Genomic DNA, 23860 nt, shown 5'->3' with positions numbered 1-23860 from the left:
AATCATCGTTTACATATGATACGATCTTCGGATCTCAACCAATGCATAAAAACTGTTGTAAGAAATTGTTCAGAATTGTATCAGTGCATAATTATAGACAGTGATACATCTTTACACAAGCTATATTTCCCACTTCATTGATTGATTGATTCTTTGTTTTTAAGAGGCTTTAAACTTTGCAGTTCATTCGCCTCTACCACTTCATTGCTGTTGGAATGATCAATTTAAGAAATTTACGTTTGTGCATTGACTCTGGCGAATCAATCAACAGTTTTCGGAGTTACCTCAAACCAAAAATGTACTTTTACTATTGACTAGACTCGTTGTTTATTGCAGCTCTCATGGCAATTTCCGCTTGACACATTTCTTTACACATGATTCGTATCACAATTAACATTATGATTATCGCTAAAAATGCTTGTTCATTCAACTCATAAACATCGACAAAACCACTCGAATAAAACAGATTAATGCACAAAAAATGGAACGAACAGACTAGAATTATTTATAGGCTATACTCTACTCCACACCGTGATCCTTCTCCTGGCAATTCATCACGTTAGTCACGTATCCTGGCTCAACAGCCCCAATCGTCGGAATCTCATCCCTGAGTTGCTGCTGCTGAAGATGGATTTGCTGTGGTTGTTGCGACTGCTGAGCATTACTCCCAGCACGCCGTCAAGTCATAATATTGTTTCCGAAATAGTTGAGATTAAAGTCGTCCTCGAACAGTATCTGATCCTCGTCCTGCCCCGAGCTCATGTTGATGCCCAGCTCGATCGGATCGATCGTGGTGATGTAGTAATCCGCCGAAGGTGCAGCCTCCGCTCGATGGCCGGCGGCAGAACGAAGTCCACACTCCTGAACGATTTCCTCCTTCGACACCGGATTGAGATAATCCGCCAAATAGTAATCTACAAATGGATCGGTTGTTAGAGGCTGGAGAAACAATTTCGCTTGCGTTTACCTGAATCCAACAGTGCATACGCCTGGAAATTGTTCGAGTTGATTGGGTGAACAATTTGGACTTCCACATTCCGGCGGATCCCGTTGAGAATCTCCCCAGCGGATCGTTTCAGTTCGTCACCCTGAACCGCGTCGAACTGATTACTCTGAATAGTGGTGTACAGAGGTTCATGCTGTTGTTGCTGCTGGGACGGCTGTTGCTGGAAGTGCTGACTGGATGATCCCGCCTGGGGGCTTTGGAATTCGAGGGACTACAAAACAAGAGCATCATAAGTATGATCCATACAGTGATGATCATTATGTTTGGTACGAACGTCATTCAGAGAGCCGTGACTGGGAGAGTGCGGTTCGTACTGTGCTAGGCTTGCAGTGGCTGCCGCAATCTCTTCAGGTGTAGGGGATCCAGCGGGAGGTTCTCTTTGTCCTTTGGCATTAGCAGCTTCCATTTTGAAGAAGAGTTCTAGGCGTTGGCGTTTCTAAAAAAAAATTGAATTACATTGAGGTATGTTCTTCAGTAGAGCATCGAAATGGCTTACATGTTCCCAGGCGAGGAAATTGGCCTCCGAGTCTCGACTGGATATTGTCCACAGGTGGCCAGCACCTTGCGGTGCCTTGTTACCTTTCCGAAAATGAGGATTTATGGAAAGATTATGGCGCACTGAATTCTTCCATCGATCATCATTTGATTTGTAGAATGGGAAATGGTCTCTGAAAGGAAAAAAAAACATATGAAAAATATTCCACAACACCCGAAAAGGACGAATAGTTTAATTTCCATCGTATCACCAGCGTTTGCCGAAACTCATCTATTGCACCCTACTGGAACGCAAATAGCCGCACTAATTCGCCCATAGCGGACACGTATACGGCAGGTTGGGTGGGAGAAAATTTACGAGCGCAACCTGTCCTTTATCCTTCCTAGCTATTCCGTTAATGCGAAGCGCCTAAACGGTACTGCTGTCTTCTCCGTTGGAAGGACTCATAAATTTTATGGAATAGCGCGAACACCGGACCGGGAACTAGGTTCCACATGAATAAACATTTACTTTTATGCGCTGCGGATATTGGTTTTGTGGGGTTCACCTCCGTTTATTTCCGCGCTGATCACCCAAGAACCTATAGGCTTTTGGTGCATGATTAATGGTTTCAGCGCAAACATTTCACGAGGTTTCAATTGCGTTCTGGGCATACACAACACACGCACGCACATTGGTATGCAGGTGTCCAATGCCCATATCGACGGACGCAGTTAAGTGCACCTTTTTCACGGTCCACTAAATCCACCACCGGCGTGCACCGTTCGTGATGTGCAGTTAATTTTTGAGCTGGGCAAATCGATGTTGTTTTTTTCCACCCCTACCATCGATCAGAACGATTTAAAGGGCTGGAAAAATAGTTCTAATGCTCGAATAGAAGCGTTGACCGGTGGAACAGCGTGTGAATATTTGCCATATGACGTATGTGCGTGTGAGCAAAAAACGATGTCATTATTTGTATTAATTCAGTCAGAAAGTATATCTATCACTAGCATTGATATGTTGTATTTATCTTATTCAGGAAAAACAGCTACAGACAGCTAACGACAATTTAATTCAGATAAAAACTTTTTCCAAAAGGAAAAATTACAGTTTTGCCATCGTTTTCATTGATTTGTGATTTTTCCATTTTTTCACAGTAACAAAAGTTGCTTCACTCTCAATTGGCGATCTAACGTACAAATCTACACCTAGGCGGCGCTGCGGTGAAAGTGAAGATGGTTTTAGATTTTGTCATGTGAGCTTATGGAAGGTTTGTAGTTCTTTCCATAAATTACAATGTTATAATCATAAAAGATTATTTGATTGCGATGAGTTTGTAAGAAATTTAATTCTGCACAATTTTATATATATCATGTTATTTATTTACCTCTTTCAGTAGTGAAAACTATAAAAATGTTGACAACGGTTGAATTAAAGAAGGAGCACAATCAAACACAAGTAGAAAAATGTACGATTCCTGCATGTGAGAACTACATTGGAAAGCCCGGAAGTAAAATATACGTGATTTGTTTTTGAGTTTTAGGTTATGTGTGATACACAATGAAAGAACGACCAATTTAACGATGTGTTCTCTCAAACATATGACACGTAGGGTGAACGCTTAGTTGTGACGTCATGACAGCGGCGTGAAAGACATCGACACCGCATAAACCTTTGCTTAGTAATCATTGGCCCTGGACTTCACTTTCATCATCAACGAGCACGAGGTAAGACGTTTCTCTGTTAGAATAGATACGCTGGGTGATTCCCAAAGAAAGATATATTTATGAAACACACAGGTTACATTAGCATCATTTTCTTAGTTCAAAAACAAAATCCAGATGTCTCACCGATCGTTTACGTTTTGCGTTAGATCGCCAATACTGTAACTAACGATCCAATCGACCAATTGCTGTCAAATTTTGTATCCATTGAAAGATGGTGCTTTGTGATAGTCAAGTAGATTTTTGCAAGAGGCGCCATCTAGTCGTCGACCTTATAAAATTTTCAGCCGAACTGTTAATGCAGAACTGTCGTGAACGGAATGGCAATAGTTTAGCTGAACAGACATTTGAATCGAAGCCACATGGTTTTTAATAATTGTTTTCAAAGTTTCAGTTAAGCCGATGCAAGTATATTCCAATAGGCTGCACAAGTTACATCACATTTCCATGAGTAGATAGTTTGAATCGATTATTTGGTTCGTTTAGATATAACATTTATCCGACGACACCGTCATAATGAATTGAATCTTATAAATAGGGCAGTAGTACCTATTATCGCAATAGTATAGTAATTATATCTATTATTTTGGTACTTGATTCCATGCGAAACATTTTTCTTTTGTTGAAAAGTTTGGTTGAAAATAGCGTGTCCCATTGATGCTTGCTTCTTAAGGTGAAGGTGGAAGCTAGCCACAAATGGCTGCCACAATGGCGCTCATTTCATTCATCTCCCTCCCTCACCCCTCGCCGAAAATCAATAATTTTGCGAAACACTGTGAAGAAAATGATCGTTTTCGCACGCTTCCCATCAAGTAATATCAACCAAACTCTAATCGATTACTCATTACTATTAAATTTTCATCTGCTGTCGCACTGTATAGTGAAAAACATCGGAAAACTCGAGCTAGTGCTCTGAAAGTTAAATTTTCATTTTTCAATCTTCGGCAATGGTTTTGTTTGTATTGGTGAAAGCATCGTTATTTTTTCGACACTGATGCCAGACAACATCATCGAAACAGCTATAAAAACCACTCAATAAAATGTTATTCCTGAGTCATTGCGTTTCATGTCATGAAAAGCAATACAATAAAATTGTGTTAATATCAATACAATTATTATTTTCACGTTTAATGGGTCTATAATGCAAGTTTTAACAACTTTAACATTGGGTAAGAAAATTGTATTGCAGAGCTCGGAACACTGCCACGGCTGCCTATGCTTTCAAAAACAGTTAACGGAAAAGTATTACATTCAATCAAAATGCCTCGGCCAACGAAGAAAAAGGTTAAGGCTCTCCAGCGTAAATATGTGAATACAATACGATCAACGAAGGGAAATATTTAGGAATTATCGACATCGAGTTACTATGCGGAAGAACTTGTTAATACCAAAAGAGCCCCAATTCGCATGTGTTATAAATTTGCTCATGTTAGGGTGCACCCGTGGCCGAGTGGTTAGCGTCTCACATTATCATGCCGGGTGTGCGGGTTCGATTCCCGTTCTGGCCGGAGGATTTTTCGTCAAAGAAATTTCCTCAGACTTGCACTGTGGTCACGCGTATTCTAGAGCTTGCCCCTCGGAATACATTCAAGGCGTGTTATTTGGCTTAAGAAATCTCAACTAAGTATTAATGAATGACGCTAGTTAATGCATATGTTGAGACGGCAAAAGTTCCACAGGGAACGTTAACGCCATACAAGAAGAAGAAGAAGCTCGCGCATAATCAGAATTTTACTTCATATGCAAATGCACCTTCATACATGTTACTTTAGTATTGAATCGTAATTTGTTTTTTTTCAAATGTATTCAAAGACTCGTGTCAATGAAGCGCCACACAGTCTAATAAGTGAATTGATCTATTTACGTGTGCTTTGCTCTTCTCTCACAAACACAATTACCCCATTTTTACACGTGGGTTTACCTATACTACTACAATGGCTAGCTTCCACCTTCACCTTAACATGATACAAGTCTTAACAAAATGCAAGTTTATTTCGATAAAATCGTGTAAGTTGGTCGAATCACAGCATCAACAAGTTTGTAATGTTTGCGTCAACACTGTAATTGCATCACTTGCTTCTTAACATGATACAAGTCTTAACAAAATTCAAGTTACAGTATGAAAATCTCATTATTTTGATCACATAATCCTTAGCATAAGAGCATAAGAGGAGTTCGACCATGAATATCGTGACACGAGATTTATACCATCTTTCGGTTGATTCAAAACCAAAACCGCAAGTCAACATATCATTTCCTCTCAAAAATTAAACATTTCACCGTTCCCAACAAAACCTTGCACGTATCATGTAAATCGCCCTTCCGGCTTATATTTATATTTAAATTTTCTCTTTTTCTTTGACAAATGGCTTTCTTCCGTGTGATCACGGGAAAAAAAAATACGATTACAGTTTTCCCGCAATATGATTGATTTTGCCATCGTTCAAACTCCGGCAGCATTCATTGGCCGGTAGTGATTGCAGATGTTTTTTTTATTTCCATAACTCTCTGTATGCTGTCATTCCGGGTGACATGTGATTTATGTCGGCCCTATTTTCCGCTATGGAGGTGAAAATAACCCAAAGGAGTGATTTCTTCACAACGTTCAGGCTAGCGAGAAGGGGTGGAGAAGGTGGCCATTCGTTCTGGACTGCCTTCGGCGGGTTGGGATATGGGTGGTGGGGTGGTAAGGAAACAGAGACCATTGCCGCACAGGCGCGTGTCCATTTTTCTTTATTTCCAACTGTAGGTGCTCGGGGTTAACGAGGCAGGGTGAGCAGGGTGTTCCTGCTTTTTTCCATTTTGGGGCTGTGGCGTAGTTAGTAGTTCGGAAACAGTTTTTTGGGGAAAGTTTTCCATTCAGAGTATTGCTTCTACGAGTTTCTTTTTTTTTCTTTTTCGAGGGTAAATCAAGCGTACTGAAGTAGTGCAGGCAGTTGAATAGCTTAATTGACTTCTGACATGAAACTCGAATAAAGTCGAGAATGGGACATTTTCTTTTATTTCTTTCCAGTTTCCCCTCGAATGTACACCATCGATCGATGATAGAAAGGGAAATAAAATCTTGGAAAGCCCAGCGAGTTATGAATTTGGCGTTGACACGAATGTCTGTTGCATAATCTTGCAATTTTTTGGCCCCCCAAATTAATCGCCTTTGGATATCAGATTTGAACATCTCACTCCGGACATAATTCATCGCCATTAGTTCGGGCAAGAAGCTATAGCATTTACGGGGGTATACAGCGAGGAATCATGGGGGGCGAGAAACACGGGAAACAACATTTCGACTTGTTTTCCGATCGATGTCACACAGCTGTCCGTTCCATCAGCTTCGGGGTGGAATGGAAAAAGGGCCATTCTGGTGGGTTATTTTATCGTCGTTCATGTTTTATTCCATAGCACGGACTGTAGTTTGGATATCTCGGCTGGGACAATGAAATTTGGGGAGAAACAAAAATCAATAACCAATGGACAGTCGTAAACCGTAAACATTGGGAAGTTTCCATTCAAAGAGCAAATAGAAGGGCATATACTTAGATGGGAGCCAATAAAAGTTTTTAACTGATAACCATTACATTGTGCTTGGAGTCAAATTTATGTTCAGATAAGAGAATTTTCCCGACAGCAAAATAAACGATTGCTACCGAAAGTAATTAAATTTACATACCTATTTTATAGGATGAATTGTTGGATTGTTTTGTATTACCACTATTTAGATCATGAACAAAAAATGCTGGATGAATTCCCCGTCTAATGTTAAGTTAGAATCCGGAATCACTATTCATTTAATAGTAGCGGTCGTAGTAAGCGTATCTAAAATCATTTGACAGAAAACTTATTGGAAAACCTGCATCTTTTGACGGTAAAAAATTCACGTTGATCCGTTCAATTGTTTTAAAAAGTTACGCAGGGTGGAACCGAGATAAAAAATTTGATCGAGCGCTAAGGTTGAATGTATTGAGCACAATCAAGGCCAACCCGGGACTCTTGGAATACGACATCACCAAAAAAATACAACCCTAACCAAAGTACCATCGGGAGAATCCGTATGCCTTCGAGCAACCAAACAGAACGCTGAAGCAAAATGTGGCGGCCAAAAGACGCACTCGAAAGTGATACAACAAGGTTTTGACGAAGTACGAAGGATGCATGCTGATGGATGACGAAACGTGCGTGAAGATGATTTTTATAATAAGGCTACTGCCAGAGGAGACGTCCCCATTAAATTCAAGTTAATTTTCGCTGATAAATTCACCAGGAAGTTCTTGATGTGGCAAAGAATTCGCAGCTGTGGACAGAAAACCAAGGCTCCCGTCACGAACACAAACCAATGGACTCGAAAATGTATAGAGAAGAGCGTCTCCTTTCGTTTATTGAGGCTTACAAAGGTCCGGTCAAGTTTTGGCCAGATTTGACAAGCTGCCACTACGGTCGAGAGGTGCTTCAGTGGTACCGCGACAATGGCGTCGATTACATTGGAAAAGATCTCAATCCTCCCAATTACCCCCATTTTTGCCCAATCGAAAAATATTGAGAAATTTCCATGCGGAGATTGAAGAAAAGGATGTCAAAATGACTCGGAATACTGCAGACATGAAGAGATCGTGAAATAAAATGGCCGCACAGGTTGACGAACAGAAAGTCCTAACTTTGATGGAGAGTTTCGTTGCAAATAAGCACCATTTACGGGAAGACTTTTCTCGATCCAGATTCATGCCAAATGCATACAGAGCTTGCGGTTTTGCCTGTCCGAAATGTTGCATGAACGGCATGAAAGGAAGTTTTTTTTCCATCGAATCGTTGACGGGGACAAAAAAAGGATTCATTCTGACAGTCCAAAACGCAAAAGATTGTATGTAAAGCCTGGCCAACCAGGAGCATCAACGCCGAAACCGAATACCCGCAGTGCCAAAGTAATGCTCTTTATTTGGTCGGATCAAATGGATGTGATCCACTATGAGCTTCTGAAACATGGTCATACGATTAATGTAGATATCCACAGGCAGTCGTTGAGCCGAAAAATGTCCAGATTATGAGACCAGAAACCAGTCGACAATATTCCGTCATGACAACGCTCGGCCTCATGTTGTTCGAATTAAAAACTATTTGAAGAATGGAAAATTCTGGTTCACCGGCCTTCTAGCCCAGACCTTGCCCCTTCCGACTACCATTCGTTTCGATCGATGCAGAACGCTTTGAGTGGAATACGCTTTACTCCAGAACACGGTATCAAAAACTGGCTGGATTCACTCTTGGCTTCAAAAGATGAACGCTTCTTTCGCGACAGAATCCGTAATTTGCAGAAATATAAGAAAAAGTATCGGCTTGCCATGACCGATACTTTTAATAATATATTGAATCATTTTATCATTCAAATAAATTGTTTTTCATTCAAAAAAGCTGAACGAATTAAGTCACACACCCTGTAGTTTCAGAGCATACCAGGTACAACAAAAGTCTACTGTGATTATATACATTCTTAACGTACGTTCAAAATGAGTAGTGGTGATGGTTAAGAAAATTGCTCCGATGTGATTCGAACTCCGGTTGTATAAAAGTGATTAAAAAAAGTGGAACTGGGTCAGTTAGAAGACGACAGCTAAACTCTGAAGTGTTGATCTAAATTTGAAACAAAATTCTAAAAACCACTCTACAGCCATCTCGAAACTCTATTGTGCTCTACGTATTGAAAGAACACAGAGCTTGTGTTTAACCTCTCTCTTTCATGCCTAAGATAAAGACTTCCTTTCCTACGGTTTTCATATACCGCTTCCCTAACCAACTGAGTGACCAAACGACCTTGTACCATAGATTTGTCTCAAAATAAACATCAACATCTTGATTTGTCAAATTCATAATATTATGTAATATGTCCGCAATTACGATCTAATATGATATACTATAGAAATATATTCCACAGCATGTAACACGATTTTTCGCAGTACTATATTGATTTAAATTATACGTTCATGTGAATCTCGAACTGCATCTGCCTGAACAGCATGAATGATCGATGTTTATTATACCCAATAACGACTTAAGTTGTGGAGATAAAAAAATCATATTATTCGCATTTTATACGATTTTAGATCTACACGATGCATGTTTTAGTCGACTTTATTTACGATTTTGATTCTATCCTACTAAATATAGCACTTAGAACATGCCAAGTTATGCGATTTAATGTTTCCTGGATAAGCCTGGGTAATGACTTCAGATCCCAGAACGAATATATATAAATAAGAATAATTTGGTGTCCATTCCTCACGATTTAACTCAAGAACGGAGCAACGGATTTAACAGTCAGTATCAGGTTTGATGCGTCTAAGTCCGCGTCAGGTTTATATGCCCAAAAAAATATGAAAACCAGCCGGAAAGATGGAAAATTGCAAAGTCCTTGTTTTTAACAAATTTTGTATCTATATACAGCCATTTCATTCCATTCCAAACCGATATTGTGGTTCTCAGATTTTCATCTTTCGTTTTTTTGTTGTTTATCGCAAAACATTAGAATCGTATTTTTTAAATTTTCCATTTTAGGGTGGCCCGGAAAATAAATTTTTTCACCTTTTTCCCAAAAACGACTTTTTTTAAAAACTCATAACTTTTGAACCACCGAACCGATTTAGATGATCGACATATCAAATTGAAGCCTTTTTTTGAGAAATAAAAAAAAAGTGCATATTATTTTCGTAATTATTGATTGTTGTCGTTGTTTATTGTTTTCATGGCTTTGGACTAGAGGGTGTTATAGTTTTTCATATTTTTTCTTGAAAGCTGAGGATTTTTTACATAACATATATTGATATCAGAGATGCTATATTTTCTAGTTTTTGAGATATGATTTTTTAAAATCACATAAAAGTACAAGATAAAATATTAAAAAATATAGTGCCCTCTAGTCCAAAGCCATGAAAACAATAAAATACCACTAAAATCAATTATTACGAAAGTAAAATCCAATTCAATATTTTTTAATAAAAGACTAGCTCACTTTAATTTGATATGCCAGAATCGGTCTAGTAGTGACCTTAAGTTATTAAGTTATGAATTTTCGAAAAAAGGAATTTTTGGAAAAATGTGAAAAAAAAGTGATTTTTCGGAAATACGTGTCTAATTGTTTGCAATAAAGATCAAATCTACCACTTTTCACGAAAATCTGAGAACCACTATATCGGTTTGGCATGGAATGGCTGTATATACAGTCTATCGCAAAATTGAGTGTACAAATGCTACTTGACGATACTTTCCATTTATTAGGTATAAAATATTTTGAATACATTGATTCTTCTCCCTATGCCAGATATCAGCTCAATCGGACTTAAGGGAGAGTGGCGCAAAGCGGTCAAAGTTAGAGTTTTTTGAAAATCGAAAAATCACCCAAGGTAAAGGAAAACGGGGTTTTCGAAAAAAAAAATTGATGCCAAATGTCTTAAAATTGCATGAAACGTCGAGATCTAGTGTCATCTTGAAGAAAAAAGTTGTCAAAAATCGGCGTTCTGGGGCTTTTTCGGAGTACGAAACGAAAAATATGGTTTTGGGTGCCAATAAAAATAGTTGTCTCGATTTTTCATTCGGAACTTGCTACGAAATGTTGATTTGCACGATAATATACCCTATGCAAAATATTGGCTCATTCGAACTTCATTTATTAGTGTTGCAGACGTTTTAATTTGAGTTTTTTGAAAACCGAAAAATCACCGGAAATTGGGGTTTTCAAAATTTTTTTTTTATGCCAAATCCCAGAGTGTCGATTTTTGATAACAATTTTTTTTTCGAGATGACACTAGATCCCGACGTTTCATGCAATTTCAAGACATTTGGCATCTAAATTTTTTTTTCGAAATCCCCGATTTCCTTTACTCCCCCCTTGGGTGATTTTTCGATTTTCAAAAAACTCAAACTTTTAACGGCTTTGCGCCACTCTCCCTTAAGTCCGATTGAGCTGATATTTGGCATATGGTGTTTTTTCGAGGTGATGAACATTTTTTATGAGCTAACTTATTAAAATTAGAGATGACCATTTTCATTGACACCCTAGTGTGCAGTACTACACACGGGTAGTTTTTGTGGGCGGACAGAGTTTTCACAGAGCGCAAGTGGATAACACGTATTTGCTTTGGAAGGATGAATTAAAACACGTGGTACTTCACGGAAGAACAGATTTACTTTTTAATGTGTGTCGATACAAAAATGGTTGCTATTTGAATGTATATTTACATTGATATATACAGTGTTGCCGGAAGGGCCTTTTGTTATTCAATAAACTTGGTGAGGGGTAATACATTGAATATCCCTTTAGTTTTTACCCTTATATGGCAGATGGGGATGGAATTTTAGGCTAGATGGGTTCCTGGCACCATCTAGTGTAAGAATCAACCATTGGATCCTCCAGGTTTTTACGAACTTTTTATACAAAACACCATGGCCGTCAAAGTTTTAAGGATCGATAAAAAAAGGGGTAAAACCAATGTACTGGAAAAAAGGTAATGAAGATGGTAGAGTTTCGAGCGACATAGCATGCGCTGCCTTGTGCTCCCTTGGCCGAGTGGTTAGCGTCATAACTAACATGCCGGGTGTTCGGGTTCGATTCCCGTTCTGGTCGGGGGAATTTTTCGTCAAAGAAATTTCCTCCGACTTGCACTGTGATCACACGTATTCTAGAGCTTGCCACTCAGAATGCATTCAAGGCGTGTTATTTGGCATAGAAATCTCAACTAAGTACTAATAAAAATGACGCAAGTAATACTACGTTGAGACAGCGAAATTCCTCTAGGAACGTTAGTGCCATTGAAGAAGAAGAAGAAGCATGCGCTGCCATAACTATTCCTCAAATAGTGACGTCAGTCGTTGTGTTTATCTTTGATTGCTCACCGCATCCATGTGAAAATGCTATTTTCAGGAAGTAGTTTATCAATTAAAAACGTAAAATGTATTAGTGTTTCCGCTGAATATAAGGCTAATGTGATAGCGTGCAGTGAACATTTGTGAAATCACGTCGGAAAAAAACGGATAATAGTGATATTTCCATGTGCCATTTTCACTCCCCCACGTTCATAGAAACAAACGAATTTTCATCATTTTTACGTTATGAAGTGGATGTATCGAAGGCTCTCAGTGTCGGTGTGTATGATGTGAGATAATAATCGTCAATTATTCAAAATTTCGCCGAAAATGTTACTGCTTTCGAGAACTAAGCATACGACAGCTCTCTAGACCTTTTTACCATATAAATAATCGAAATAAACCACGATACAATTGTTATTTGTTAAAAAACCAACAGTTGAATAATTTCATGAGAATTTTGGCTCAAATTATCATGCAACCGTGAGTACTTTCAACATTGTTTTGTATCTTCCATATAAATTTCATATTGAATGCAAATAATTACGACACGATATTTTGCTTGCCAATACAGATATACTTCGCCTACTGCTCCACCTCTATATGTATCTCATTGGGGTAAAACGAAGTTTGTTTTCCCTTTTTGAGTTGATCTAGTAGGCTGTGATGAGCTGAGCCTGAGAAGAACCACAGAGTCCATGCGGGCAGCTGGGCATAGCAATCCCTGGGTTACAAACATTTCCTTTTGGAATTTGGCAATTGGATCTAGCATAGATCCAATACAATATATTAAAAATACAATAAATTTTTCACGATGTCACCATAGCTGCTAAACCGCATCGATTGACGACACACAAAACTGCTACGTCAGTGGCGACGCTGGAACGATTCACCCGCAAAAGTATGAAATTATACCCAAGAAAATAGCCCCTCCCCATGCAACGCTGTGGGGAAAAACTGCCGCGCGGGACTATCCTTGCAACAGTAAATAAATCATAAAGTTTATGTGAAAAGTCACCCTCAAGTTCGTCCACATCTTCGCCCTGTGCTGAAGCAATTTCGGCCTCATAAAATATCATATTACCTGGAACCCACCCCCCTTGGTATAGACTGACTATTCGTTCTCTCCGCCCATTCCTGCGGTTCCAGCCACAACTGCCACAGGGGTGGCACAATGGTGGACAATGAAGATGGCGATGTTTCATTCTGCACCCCACGCCAGTCCGTATGGGCGGACATGCGCACTGCAGATCATCATCCTCTGGGTCGGAATGATTTCAAAGACCGCAATGTATGAAAGAAACTGCAATGGCATTGTTCTCTGATGAAAGTGGCAATGGAGCGTATAACTCGTTTATATCACACCAAGCGTTTCTTGCGAAACATTTGTTATTACAAATCAGTACCTGTTTGTTCGTAAAAGTTACTCGCTTTCACGTCACGCGAATCGAACCACAATCAATCAGCGTGCAACGAACGACTCATTTACCCATTCACCTAAACACTGGTTCGAGTCGCGAAGAAATTCCTAGACTCGAGGCCAAGGCCGTTTCCAAGGAGCTAAATGAACAAATCCGGATACATTTGCATTCCTTTCCACCACAGTGATGTTCAAAGGTGGCAACAATCCCACTTAATGTATATTCCGGAAGGGCGCTCAACTTGCAACGACGACGGGAGCAGCAACCAACAATTAGATATGCGATCTCACCGACAGTCGTGGCACCGTGTGTTAGGACACCAGAGGAGGCAACGAACGACCGGCCCATGACATTCCCATTTTTTTCCCATTCCTCGTTTTTCGCACTCCTCGACACACTCGAGTTTTGGCCTTTTTGTTTATAAAAACAGATTACTGGTATTCACCAGCCGCAACTCTTTAGCGAGCAGCTGATTACCTGGTCTCCTGGTCGGGTTGCAACATTGTTTATTGTTTGTAAATATCGGTGGCTCCTGTTTAACAACACAACCCAGCTAACCCAGCTCCCCGATCGTGTCGTGGCTACCGTTGGGATGATGTGAAGTTTCGCATATTTTGTTTGTTTGACTTTGTGGATGAAATAATTCCACTGTTTTCAACACCCGGTCGGGCGAGGTGTAAACAAATAGCAACATGTGCTCCTCTCGAGGTAGGTGAAATTCCGAACCCGAGCACAGGTCTTTGGCCGGAGGAGACCTTGAATATCCCCCGCCCCATTGGGTTTCCGTGATTGAAAGGTAATTATTTGTTTCGTATCGCAGCCGGTGGCACTTGTTGAGTTGGATACGTGGCTCGAATCTATTCAAACAACAAAATTATGTGCTCGATATCTGGTACTTACGATATCCACTGATAGATCCCGGACACCGTCAACTCTCCCTTGTCTTCCAGGGCGTACTCGATGAGTTCGGTGTAGGTGAAGGGCGGCTTCTTCGTGCTGCGAAAACGGTGGAACAAACAAAATCTCCGATAGAATCCTCTCGCATACATTGCCTCCGAGATGATTCAGGAAGTCAGAATCAGGAAGAAATACTCACACTTTCGTCGTATTGCTATTCTCGATGGTGATGATCTCCGCCACGTTCATATCATCATCTTCGATGGCTGCTGCTGTCGCCACCGACTGCGACTGCTCTGGTCGATCCCGACTTTGATCGGTCTCTGGCAGTCCGACTACGCTGTGGCTTGTACTCCCGACTGAACTACCACCATTCGATGCGTTCTTGGATGGACCTTGCTTACGTTTGGCTTCCGGCGATAGATGGGGCAAATCATCCAGTTTGAAGTTGAACAGCCAGGACAAATTCTTGTCCTCGATGTCCTCTGGCGTATCGGGAGTAGGTGCCGGGGTCACTGGAAGTGGAAAAGGAGATTGGTTGCATAAGAAACCCCGGATGTTTTCTCACAGAACTACCCTGCCCCTATAAGTTGGAATGTTCAATTCATCATTCATAGCGCCAGGGCATCAATTTACCGCATTTTACTTTTTAACAATATGGGTGATAGGAAGCAGTCCTCGAGTGTTTTGGGGAAACAAATTATTCTCAATGTATTTCCATTTCAAACGAAAACGAGTTCTCTAATCGCCTCTCACTCATAACGTGAAAATGATCAATTTCATGGCCATTGGCAGCACCCAGTCAGATTGCAGTGAAACGTTATGGGTGTAAAGATATTCATCATTTAAATAATTTTGTGTACACTAAAGTCGCTTTTGACGTAGGATTACGTCTTTCGGGAACATATTGGGTTATAAATTGAAAATCGAAAATCGAGCACATCGTGAAAATTGTCCAATTTCAAACGCTTATTGCTCAATCATGATAGATTGATAAAATTTTTGCGTCAATCGATTCCGGTACTCCATAACAATTTTTTATATTGAAGAAAATAATATATGTCATGAAACTAACTATCGAACAATTGAAAAATCTCAACCCCTATTCTAACGGAAATACCCACTTCTGATTGGTCGGAATTGACGACACATTCGGCAGGTCCCTGACAGAGACATCAAAACCAAGCTGCTTGGGGGAAATCGGCATTGCAAATACATGAAAGTAGGGGGAGCTTTTGCTCCCACCGAAATGTGTTCCCTAACAGAGACATCAAACCAAGGTGCCCGGGGGAAATCGATATTGCAAATATATGCAAGTCGGGGGCATTTTTATATTGTAAGTAAGGTGAGTGATACGTTTAATTCTAGCAAATAAAATTTTAATTTGGCTTCGTGAAATTTCATATCAATGACGGATCGTGTATTGTGAAAAATTTAGCACCAGTGTAAGTGTAGAATTATATATGGTAGCAGTTGTGTTAAAAATTATTTCAATTTATTTCAATTTTCATAAATAAAAACCAAGGTGTGTTCTCGCTCGAGAACGGGTCATTTGGTTTAAGCTGTGTCTCGGACACAACCCTCCTTTGACTTTTTACGCGGATTCTTTAGGCAGTTTTAGTAATTAACGCGAATTTTTTACGCGGATTTCGATATTTACGCGTTTTTTTTACGCGGGATGTATCGACTGCGAAAAAATTTATTGTGTTAATTGATGTGACTGATTTGATGATTTTTCAAAAAATTTGTCAGGTATTTTATATAAAAATCAAAACAATTTCCTCCATATTATTCTTTGACTGAATTTTTTAGGTGTTATAGTTTTTGAGTTACAATATTTTCAAAGAATGTTTAATGAAAATGATGAAAATAATATTTAAAAATATTTTTTCTTAATTTTTTTTTCTTTTTCAAACTATAAGATATGGATAGCTCCTACAATAACCAACAACTCATCTATACATCGGAAGAGCACTTCTACGGTAAAATAATTTTTCTGACAATATTTTTTTCATGTTTTCTTTGGAAAATTACCATTAATGTTTTACACGTAACCTTTTTGAGTACAAATTCTAGCGATTGGCAGGTTTTGCAAACTATTTTGTATTTGGAAACATATTTCAATCTAGAGAATTTACACACAAAAATATTGAGTTTTCTTTATGGTTGAGTATCATTGTGAAATATAAAAGTTAGAATGAAATTAGTTCAGGTCCAGGTTTTGAATTAAAGAGACTTTAAACTCGGAGGGTTCATTCGTCTCTTAATTAGTTCAGCTCAAATCTTTCGCCTTTGTCTTTGATTGTGACACGCAAACGCTTTTTGAAATTATCACAAGCCGTTAAGGTGAAGGTGGAACGAAGCCATTGTAGTAGTATAGGTAAAACCTCGTGTTTTCATGGGGTAATAGTGTTTGTGAGAGAAGAAAAAAGCACACCGTTATTTTGGTTTTGGTGCGTAAATGGATCAATTCACCTATCAGATTGTGTGGTGCTTCATTGACACGAGTCTTAGAATACATTTTAAAAAAATAACAATTCATGTTTTTGTATGTTTTTCCTAATTCACGTTAGAGAGCTTTAACCCTTCTCTTCGTTGGCCGAGACATTTTAATTGGATGTAAAACTTTGCCGTTTACTACTTTTGACAGCAGAGACAGTCGTGGCAGTGTTCCGAGCTCTGCAATTCAATTTTCTCAACCAATGTTAAAGTTGTTAAAACTTACATTATAGACCCATTAAACGTAAAAATAAGAACTGTATTGAATCAAAACAATTTTATTTTATTGATTTTCACGATATGAAACGCTATGACTCGGGAATAGCATTTCATTGAGTGCTTTTTATAGCTGTTTCGATGATGTTGTCTGGCATCTGTTGTCGAAAAAAATAACGACTCTTTCACCAATACAAAGAAAACCATTGCGGATACTTGAAAAATGAAAATTTGTCTTTCAGAGCACTAACTAATCGATTATAGTTTGGTTGATATTACTTGATGAGAAGTGTGTGAAAAATTATTGCTTATCGGGCAAGGGGTAAGGGAGGGAGATGAAAAAAATGTGCGCCATTGTGACAGCCATTTGTGGCTTCGTTCCATCTTCACCCTAACAATAATGATTAGTTTATCTGTGCACGCTTCTTGGATCCCTTCAAAGAATATCATTTCACTGGGATCTAAAATCATAGATTTTTTATGGTTTGTCCTCTTACCTCTAAGTGCTGTAGTGTCTTGATAAAAAAAGGTGACCAGCTCTAGGAAGCTCGGGTATGAGTTTCTTAGAGATGGGGGTGAGAGGAGGGTATTATAATGAAAAAATTGGTCTGATGTGCAAAACATCATCGGGGGAGTACCTGTATGAAGGCAATCTTATTGATTACAGCTGTAAAAAGCGACTGCGAAACAAGGTAAATGCATGTTTCAAATTTGTACGTAGCAGCCCCGAAGAAGCTGGGAGCTATATGGACAACGTCCGTCACGAAACACAACGACGGAAAAACATAAGAAAAGCATTAGATCGCTATGCGAGAGCAAAAAGCTTAATTTGCCCAGTATTAGATGCCGTGCGTATATCCATTAAAAGTGATAACAACATTCAACTGATGGACTTGGGTTTGAAAATGTGAATGGTGGCGCGATGGATACCGCAGGACCAGAATTAAAGACGCTAGAATCACCAACATGGCGATGTTTGCACTTGTACTCGTATAATGAACAGGATCAATTGCATCGATTTGCCATTAGAAACGAAAATTGTATCTATGAACATTCGCCGGAGTTTAATTTGTGCGCGAATGGCTGTCCACAGTTTTCGAAGGTTCACAATCGCGTTGGAAGGCTATGGCTGACTTTTTGTTGGATTTTTTTTACATCAATTATTTGAGAGATAAGAAAAACATAAATTAAAATTATTATATTACTTCACTGGACCCTTTGAACGACAAAATTCAGAAAGAGATGCCGCATATAACGAGGAAGGAGGTGCACAAGCACTTTGGATAAGAAGATTCCTTCATGAAAATAAAAATTTGGCTTGGCCAATCGGAAGCCATCTTGTCAGACCTCGACTAATGCTAATGATCACTTGTAAATGAGAAATGAATTCAATTGTATTTATTGCGATCATGTTTCAATGAATCGGAAAACTTTTATTGGTTGAAAGATGATAACATGAATTTTCAGGAAATATATGGAACAAATTATTCATCGCTATTTCGAAGTTACTTCTCTTCATCTTTGCAACATCCTACGTCACTTGATCGCTGATCATTGATAATTGATTTGTCATATTTATCAGCAAAAAAATAACTTGTTAGAGATGCCACCTTGACCGTTGACTCTGATTAATTTTTGTCCGCTTCCTCTGCTCAAGTTCCGAGCGTGTGTTTTGGTCACTCTGCTGTTAGGCCACGGTTACGTTGGATCCGAGTGAATAAGAAATTTTTTTCGTACGAAATTGATCATCATTTTCTGTAAGATGGGGTGGAATATTCGAAACCGTACGATTTTCTTTTATTGTCAGTCGTTCAGAAAATACAGGAGAATCGTCATCCTCGCTCATTCATTTATTATACCGTCGAGTATCGGTCCAATTGTCGATTCCTAGACGAGCGAGGGAGTCAACCACTACCGACTCGATGTTCATTCAGGCATTCAGCGATGTTCATTCAGGTCAGTATTTTTAATAAGAACTATAGTCACACCATTCGCCTTCGAGAGAACCACCGGACGTTCGTAAAGCTTGCTTACGCAAGTCGCTACGATGTATGGGTTCCACACAATCGCATCCCCATCTGCGGCTCGCTTTCTATCAGATATAACGTTTGCATTTAAAAAATGGACAAAAATTGCCGATTTTCATGGGTATACCTTCACACGAACTGACGAAACTACCCATGCAGCATCAATCATAGTAACCCATGAATCAGCAGAAAAAAATTGACAGCACTATCAGTCGGACTCTAACCGTGATGGCGAAAACAGTGAAGCTACTCCGTTCAGAAGTGTGAGCGTTCAAAGAACGGGAACCCGACGCGTCGAAAACGGACATGGTGCGGCACTTTGTGGACGCGGGATACGCCTGTTCCGGCATCTACAACATCTTGGCACTATTGGACAACAATCAGAGCATCGAAAGAAAGCCCTATTCCGGACGGCCGACGACCCTGAGCGACAAGAAGCTCCAAAAGATGCTGGAGAGGAAGATCGAGGGAAAAGTGACTACATCGCTACGTAAGCTTGACCGGGAGGTCGGTGCGATCGGTCAAACAGTGACAAAGTACCTGGCGAACATGGACATACATATCAGGAAGCGGAAGTCCCGTCCATCAGTCTGCAGGCAATGACGCAGTGGCGGCTGAATAAGATGGGCAAATCGATTTTCTCGGCGAATCGCACCGTGGCGGTGATGATGGACGACGAAGCCTATCTCACCCTGGATGGCAACGACTGGCAGGGCACTTCGTATTTTACTTCCCCCAAGAAGGAAGTGAGCTCCGAAGTGAAGTTTATTTCACACACCAAGTTCTCCAAGAAGGTGCTGCTGTGGTTGACAATCAGCGAGAAGGGGATGACAAAGCCGCTCTTCTTTAGCTCCGGATCGGCCGTGAACGGGGAAATTTATAGTACGAAGTGCCTGCCGGAAGTTGCGTCATTCTGACCGGATCTGGCGTCGGCCCACTACTCGAAGCGATCGTTAGAGGGGATAAAGTGGCTGAACATCGATGTGGTACCCAAGTCGAAGAACCCGCCCAACGTCCCCCAGCTGCTTCCCATCGAGAATTTCTGGGCAAACCTGAAGCGCAAGATCTACTCCAACAATTTTGTCGCGAAAACTGAGAAGGAATTGATAAATAAAACGAAGAAAGAACTCAAACACATGCCTACATGCATGTTTTCGTCCGCCATGGCAAATGTTCCGGTTAACTGCCGAAAGGCCGCTCGCAAGGGCGTAGATTTTTTTTTGCAAGTTAGCTGGTATAATTATCTTCCATGGGAAATTTATCAAACTCAATTATCTGTCTTAGTTTTTTACTATCACCATCCGAAAAAAGTCCACTTTTTTAATGCAAACGTTATCCAGTGGAGCCGTAGGCTAATATAGGGCGTCGAATAAAGCTTTCACACCCGGTAGAAAAGTGTCTGTCAAACAAGCCTGCAGCCCGTTCGTCACATAAATGTTTTTTAAACGAAAAATCAACGATTTTGCCATGAAAATGAGTCTTTGAGTTTTAATTTTCTAAACCATAAGAATAAATCAATGAGGTACATATAAAGGTGAAGCAGTAGGCGAAGTGTATCTGTATTGGTAAGCTAAATATCGTGTCGTAATTATTTGCATTCAATATGAAATTTATATGGAAGATACAAAACAATGTTGAAAGTACTCACGGTTGCATGATAATTTGAGCCAAAATTCTCATGAAATTATTCAACTGTTGGATTTTTAACAAATAACAATTGTATTGTGGCTTATTTCGATTATTTATATGGTAAAACGGTCTAGAGAGCTGTCGTATGCTTAGTTCTCGAAAGCAGTAACATTTTCGGCGAAATTTTGAATAATTGGCGATTATTATCTCACATCATACACACCGACACTGAGAGCCTTCGATACATCCACTTCATAACGTAAAAATGATGAAAATTCGTTTGTTTCTATGAACGTGGGGGAGTGAAAATGGCACATGGAAATATCACTATTATCCGTTTTTTTCCGACGTGATTTCACAAATGTTCACTGCACGCTATCACATTAGCCTTATATTCAGCGGAAACACTAATACATTTTACGTTTTTAATTGATAAACTACTTCCTGAAAATAGCATTTTCACATGGATGTGGTGAGCAATCAAAGATAAACACAACGACTGACGTCACTATTTGCGAAATAGTTATGGCAGCGCATGCTATATCGCTCGAAACTCGACCATCTTCATTACCTTTTTTCCAGGACATTGAGAATAAATAAAGAATAGTTTCGAGAAAAAGTTGAAGTTCTGTTCAAATTTCAAATTACATTGCGGGTGTTTTTTTTGTGCCGGTCACTGTATCATAAATGTACTCTTCGGGCTTTGATTGAAAAAAAATCAAAATAATCAATAAGTGCTTCAAAATCGAGATCGAAAAATTGTTCAGACGGAATTGCGAAATAGCCGATCTCAAATAGCTCCTAATGAGGTGAAGCCCCTTCTATTACACCGATACACATATCGTTGGAATCAGTTTCAGACTTAGCGATCGCCAATCTTTCCAAAAAATCCTATTCACTATAAAAATAAGTTATTCTCGAGAATTCTATTTGAGAACATCCTCTGCTTTTTTTTCTGCAGCGATCACATGTTATCGAGATCTTGGTATTTCCATCATTAGGCTTTGCTCCGAAAGATCGTCGTAAAATTAAGACTTTTATTAATGAGCAACATTACAAACCATTATCAGAGATGGACAAACCATGTACATAATTTCACTTTGAGGAAAATCGTTAAAAAACATAAGAATTTGAAGAATTTCAACGCCTTATGGTAGTATTAGCAACTAAAGACTTGGGGCTTCTCCCAAACTCGTATTGATTATATGTGATTTTCATAAAGATCAATCGATTTACATTTACTAGTTGCATGAAAACACCCTAAATTGGACTAACCAAGATCATTTACCCTAGTTGTGAACCATTCTTCTGATGCTCACATATAAAATTGACAGTTAATCCAAGATCATTTCAATGATCCGATACAACTGGATGTCACGTGAAAATCAGAGAATGGAATGCTGGTCACGAATTATTCTAAAGGTCTAGTGACGACACATGAGAATTGATGTTATATTCAACATCTCCTTGTGAGACACGATACATTTCATTACAGAACAAACAAAAAAAAACTTCAAAAAACGATCGCAGAACAGATCGAGTAAAAAACTATGATTATTCATATATTATTGACTACCACTTTGTAATTTAAACATCAGATAATTCGCATCTAAAATTCATCCAAACCCGATCACTATTCACCCCTATTTCACGCACCGACGGTCACAGGTCCTTGCTGCCTTCTGTTTTGATCCCTCTTTCCACCATTTAAGCACCCTATCATTTTCTCCCCCGTAACGGCAATTAACAGTGATCATGTCAACACGTGCTGTGTCTATTTCCCCCACTCTTCTCACAATCTTAAAGCGCGTGACATGTGTACACATGACAGGAAATTGAAATTTAAATACCGCTCTATGTTTTTTTTTTGTTTTAAATGACCCAATCGTAAACTTACCCCGTCGCGGTGCGCTGCCCATACTACCATTCACCGGAGGAGTCCTGCCACTACCCGATGTAACGATCGTCAGCTCCTGGGTTTTGGGAAGGTGATTGTTTCCGTACGGAGGATGATGATGATGCTGATGCTGGTGGTGTTGGAGCGGCTGATGCTGGCCATGAAAGTGGGTCTGATGAATATGTTGCAGGGATTGCGGCGGCTGCTGCTGATGATGGTTGGTACTTGTGATCGGGAAGCTATTGTGGCTATCCGTTTCGACCGTTAAGGCCGCTTTGCGGTCCAAATCCAGCAGCTCCTGAGTACTGGTCCAGGTTGACGAGCTGATGTCGGTCAAAACGATTCCATTGCTCGACGTTGGGATATCCTGTGAGATTATCTGGGAATGGGGGACCGGAACGACCGCTCCGCTGCCCCCACTGGACACATCATAAATGTAACTTAGCTGCTGCTGTTCTTGGTGAATGCGATTTTGGTTATTGTTGCCGTCGCTATCGGTAATCTGGTAATCTGCGGCCGAACCATGAAATGCTTGTCCATATATTTGAAACTGATTCACATCTTCGAGCTGCAGCTGCTGGCTATCCTTGCGAATTTTGTGACCCTGTTCCTGATACGAATACGAAGGATATTCCTCTTCACTGTGCTTCCGCTTGAGCTGCCTGATCTGGTGATTCACATCCACCGGATCCTGTTCGTAGACCTCACCCTGACCACTGCCACTTGCCACTACCGGATAGGGTGGCGTAGATCTTCTCATATTGCACACTTGAACAAATGGTTTGACATAAAATTTCACAGGCTACTATGATATGTCCGATAGGCGCGATTTGGCGATTCAACTTTTATCGTAATTTTATGCGTTCACCATTTTTGATCTCCCCCAGAGGAAAGCCACACGCGAAAAACACCCCCTATTCGCGAGAATTCAAAATGGCCGCCGAAAGGACAAGTTCTTTTTTTAACAGTTTTCTCAAGGGGGTCGTATTTTATTCACTAGAATCTTATCACTTTTGAGTTAATGGGTTTTCTTTGACCACAAATTGATACTAATTTAAACCACTACAGAGTAAGGATTTTCTTTGAGAATATCGGCCACTGGAGGTCCTTCGGAGAGAACTATTATTGGCCGTCCGCAAATGCCAAGTGAAGGTGCGAGACTAAACGTAGATTCCTGAGCCCACCCGCGAAATACTACCATTGAAGCTGTGTGTGTGTGTGT

General features: G+C 39.8%; 1 protein-coding gene across 1 annotated transcript; it reads right to left on the bottom strand.

Moving 5' to 3' along the window:
• Nucleotides 1-52: 52 nt before the first annotated feature.
• Nucleotides 53-23784, bottom strand: LOC129777074 (uncharacterized). Its single transcript, XM_055783142.1, has 7 exons — nucleotides 22639-23784; nucleotides 14570-14885; nucleotides 14374-14469; nucleotides 1503-1674; nucleotides 1281-1442; nucleotides 968-1217; nucleotides 53-914 (listed from the first exon to the last, which is right to left on the bottom strand). Exons 1-7 carry the CDS (start codon nucleotides 23396-23398, stop codon nucleotides 679-681), a joined length of 1992 nt encoding a protein of 663 aa, XP_055639117.1. The 5' UTR covers nucleotides 23399-23784; the 3' UTR covers nucleotides 53-678.
• Between the last annotated feature and the right edge of the window lie 76 nt (nucleotides 23785-23860).

This window comes from Toxorhynchites rutilus, chromosome 1 (genome assembly GCF_029784135.1).
Source record: "Toxorhynchites rutilus septentrionalis strain SRP chromosome 1, ASM2978413v1, whole genome shotgun sequence".
Lineage (NCBI taxonomy): Eukaryota > Metazoa > Arthropoda > Insecta > Diptera > Culicidae > Toxorhynchites > Toxorhynchites rutilus.
The sequence above is the reverse complement of the archived record's forward strand: the minus strand, read 5'-3'. Positions and strand labels throughout refer to the sequence as shown.

What these genes read in the sequence shown, in the direction of transcription:
- LOC129777074 (XM_055783142.1), bottom strand. Translation starts at nt 23,398, where the DNA reads ATGAGAAGATCTACGCCACCCTATCCGGTAGTGGCAAGTGGCAGTGGT. An exon ending in GGGCAGCGCACCGCGACGGG is followed by an intron (nt 14,886 to 22,638) that starts GTAAGTTTACGA and finishes TTCCACTTCCAG; the next exon opens with TGACCCCGGCACCTACTCCC. An exon ending in GGGATCTATCAGTGGATATC is followed by an intron (nt 1,675 to 14,373) that starts GTAAGTACCAGA and finishes TTTTCCTTTCAG; the next exon opens with AGACCATTTCCCATTCTACA.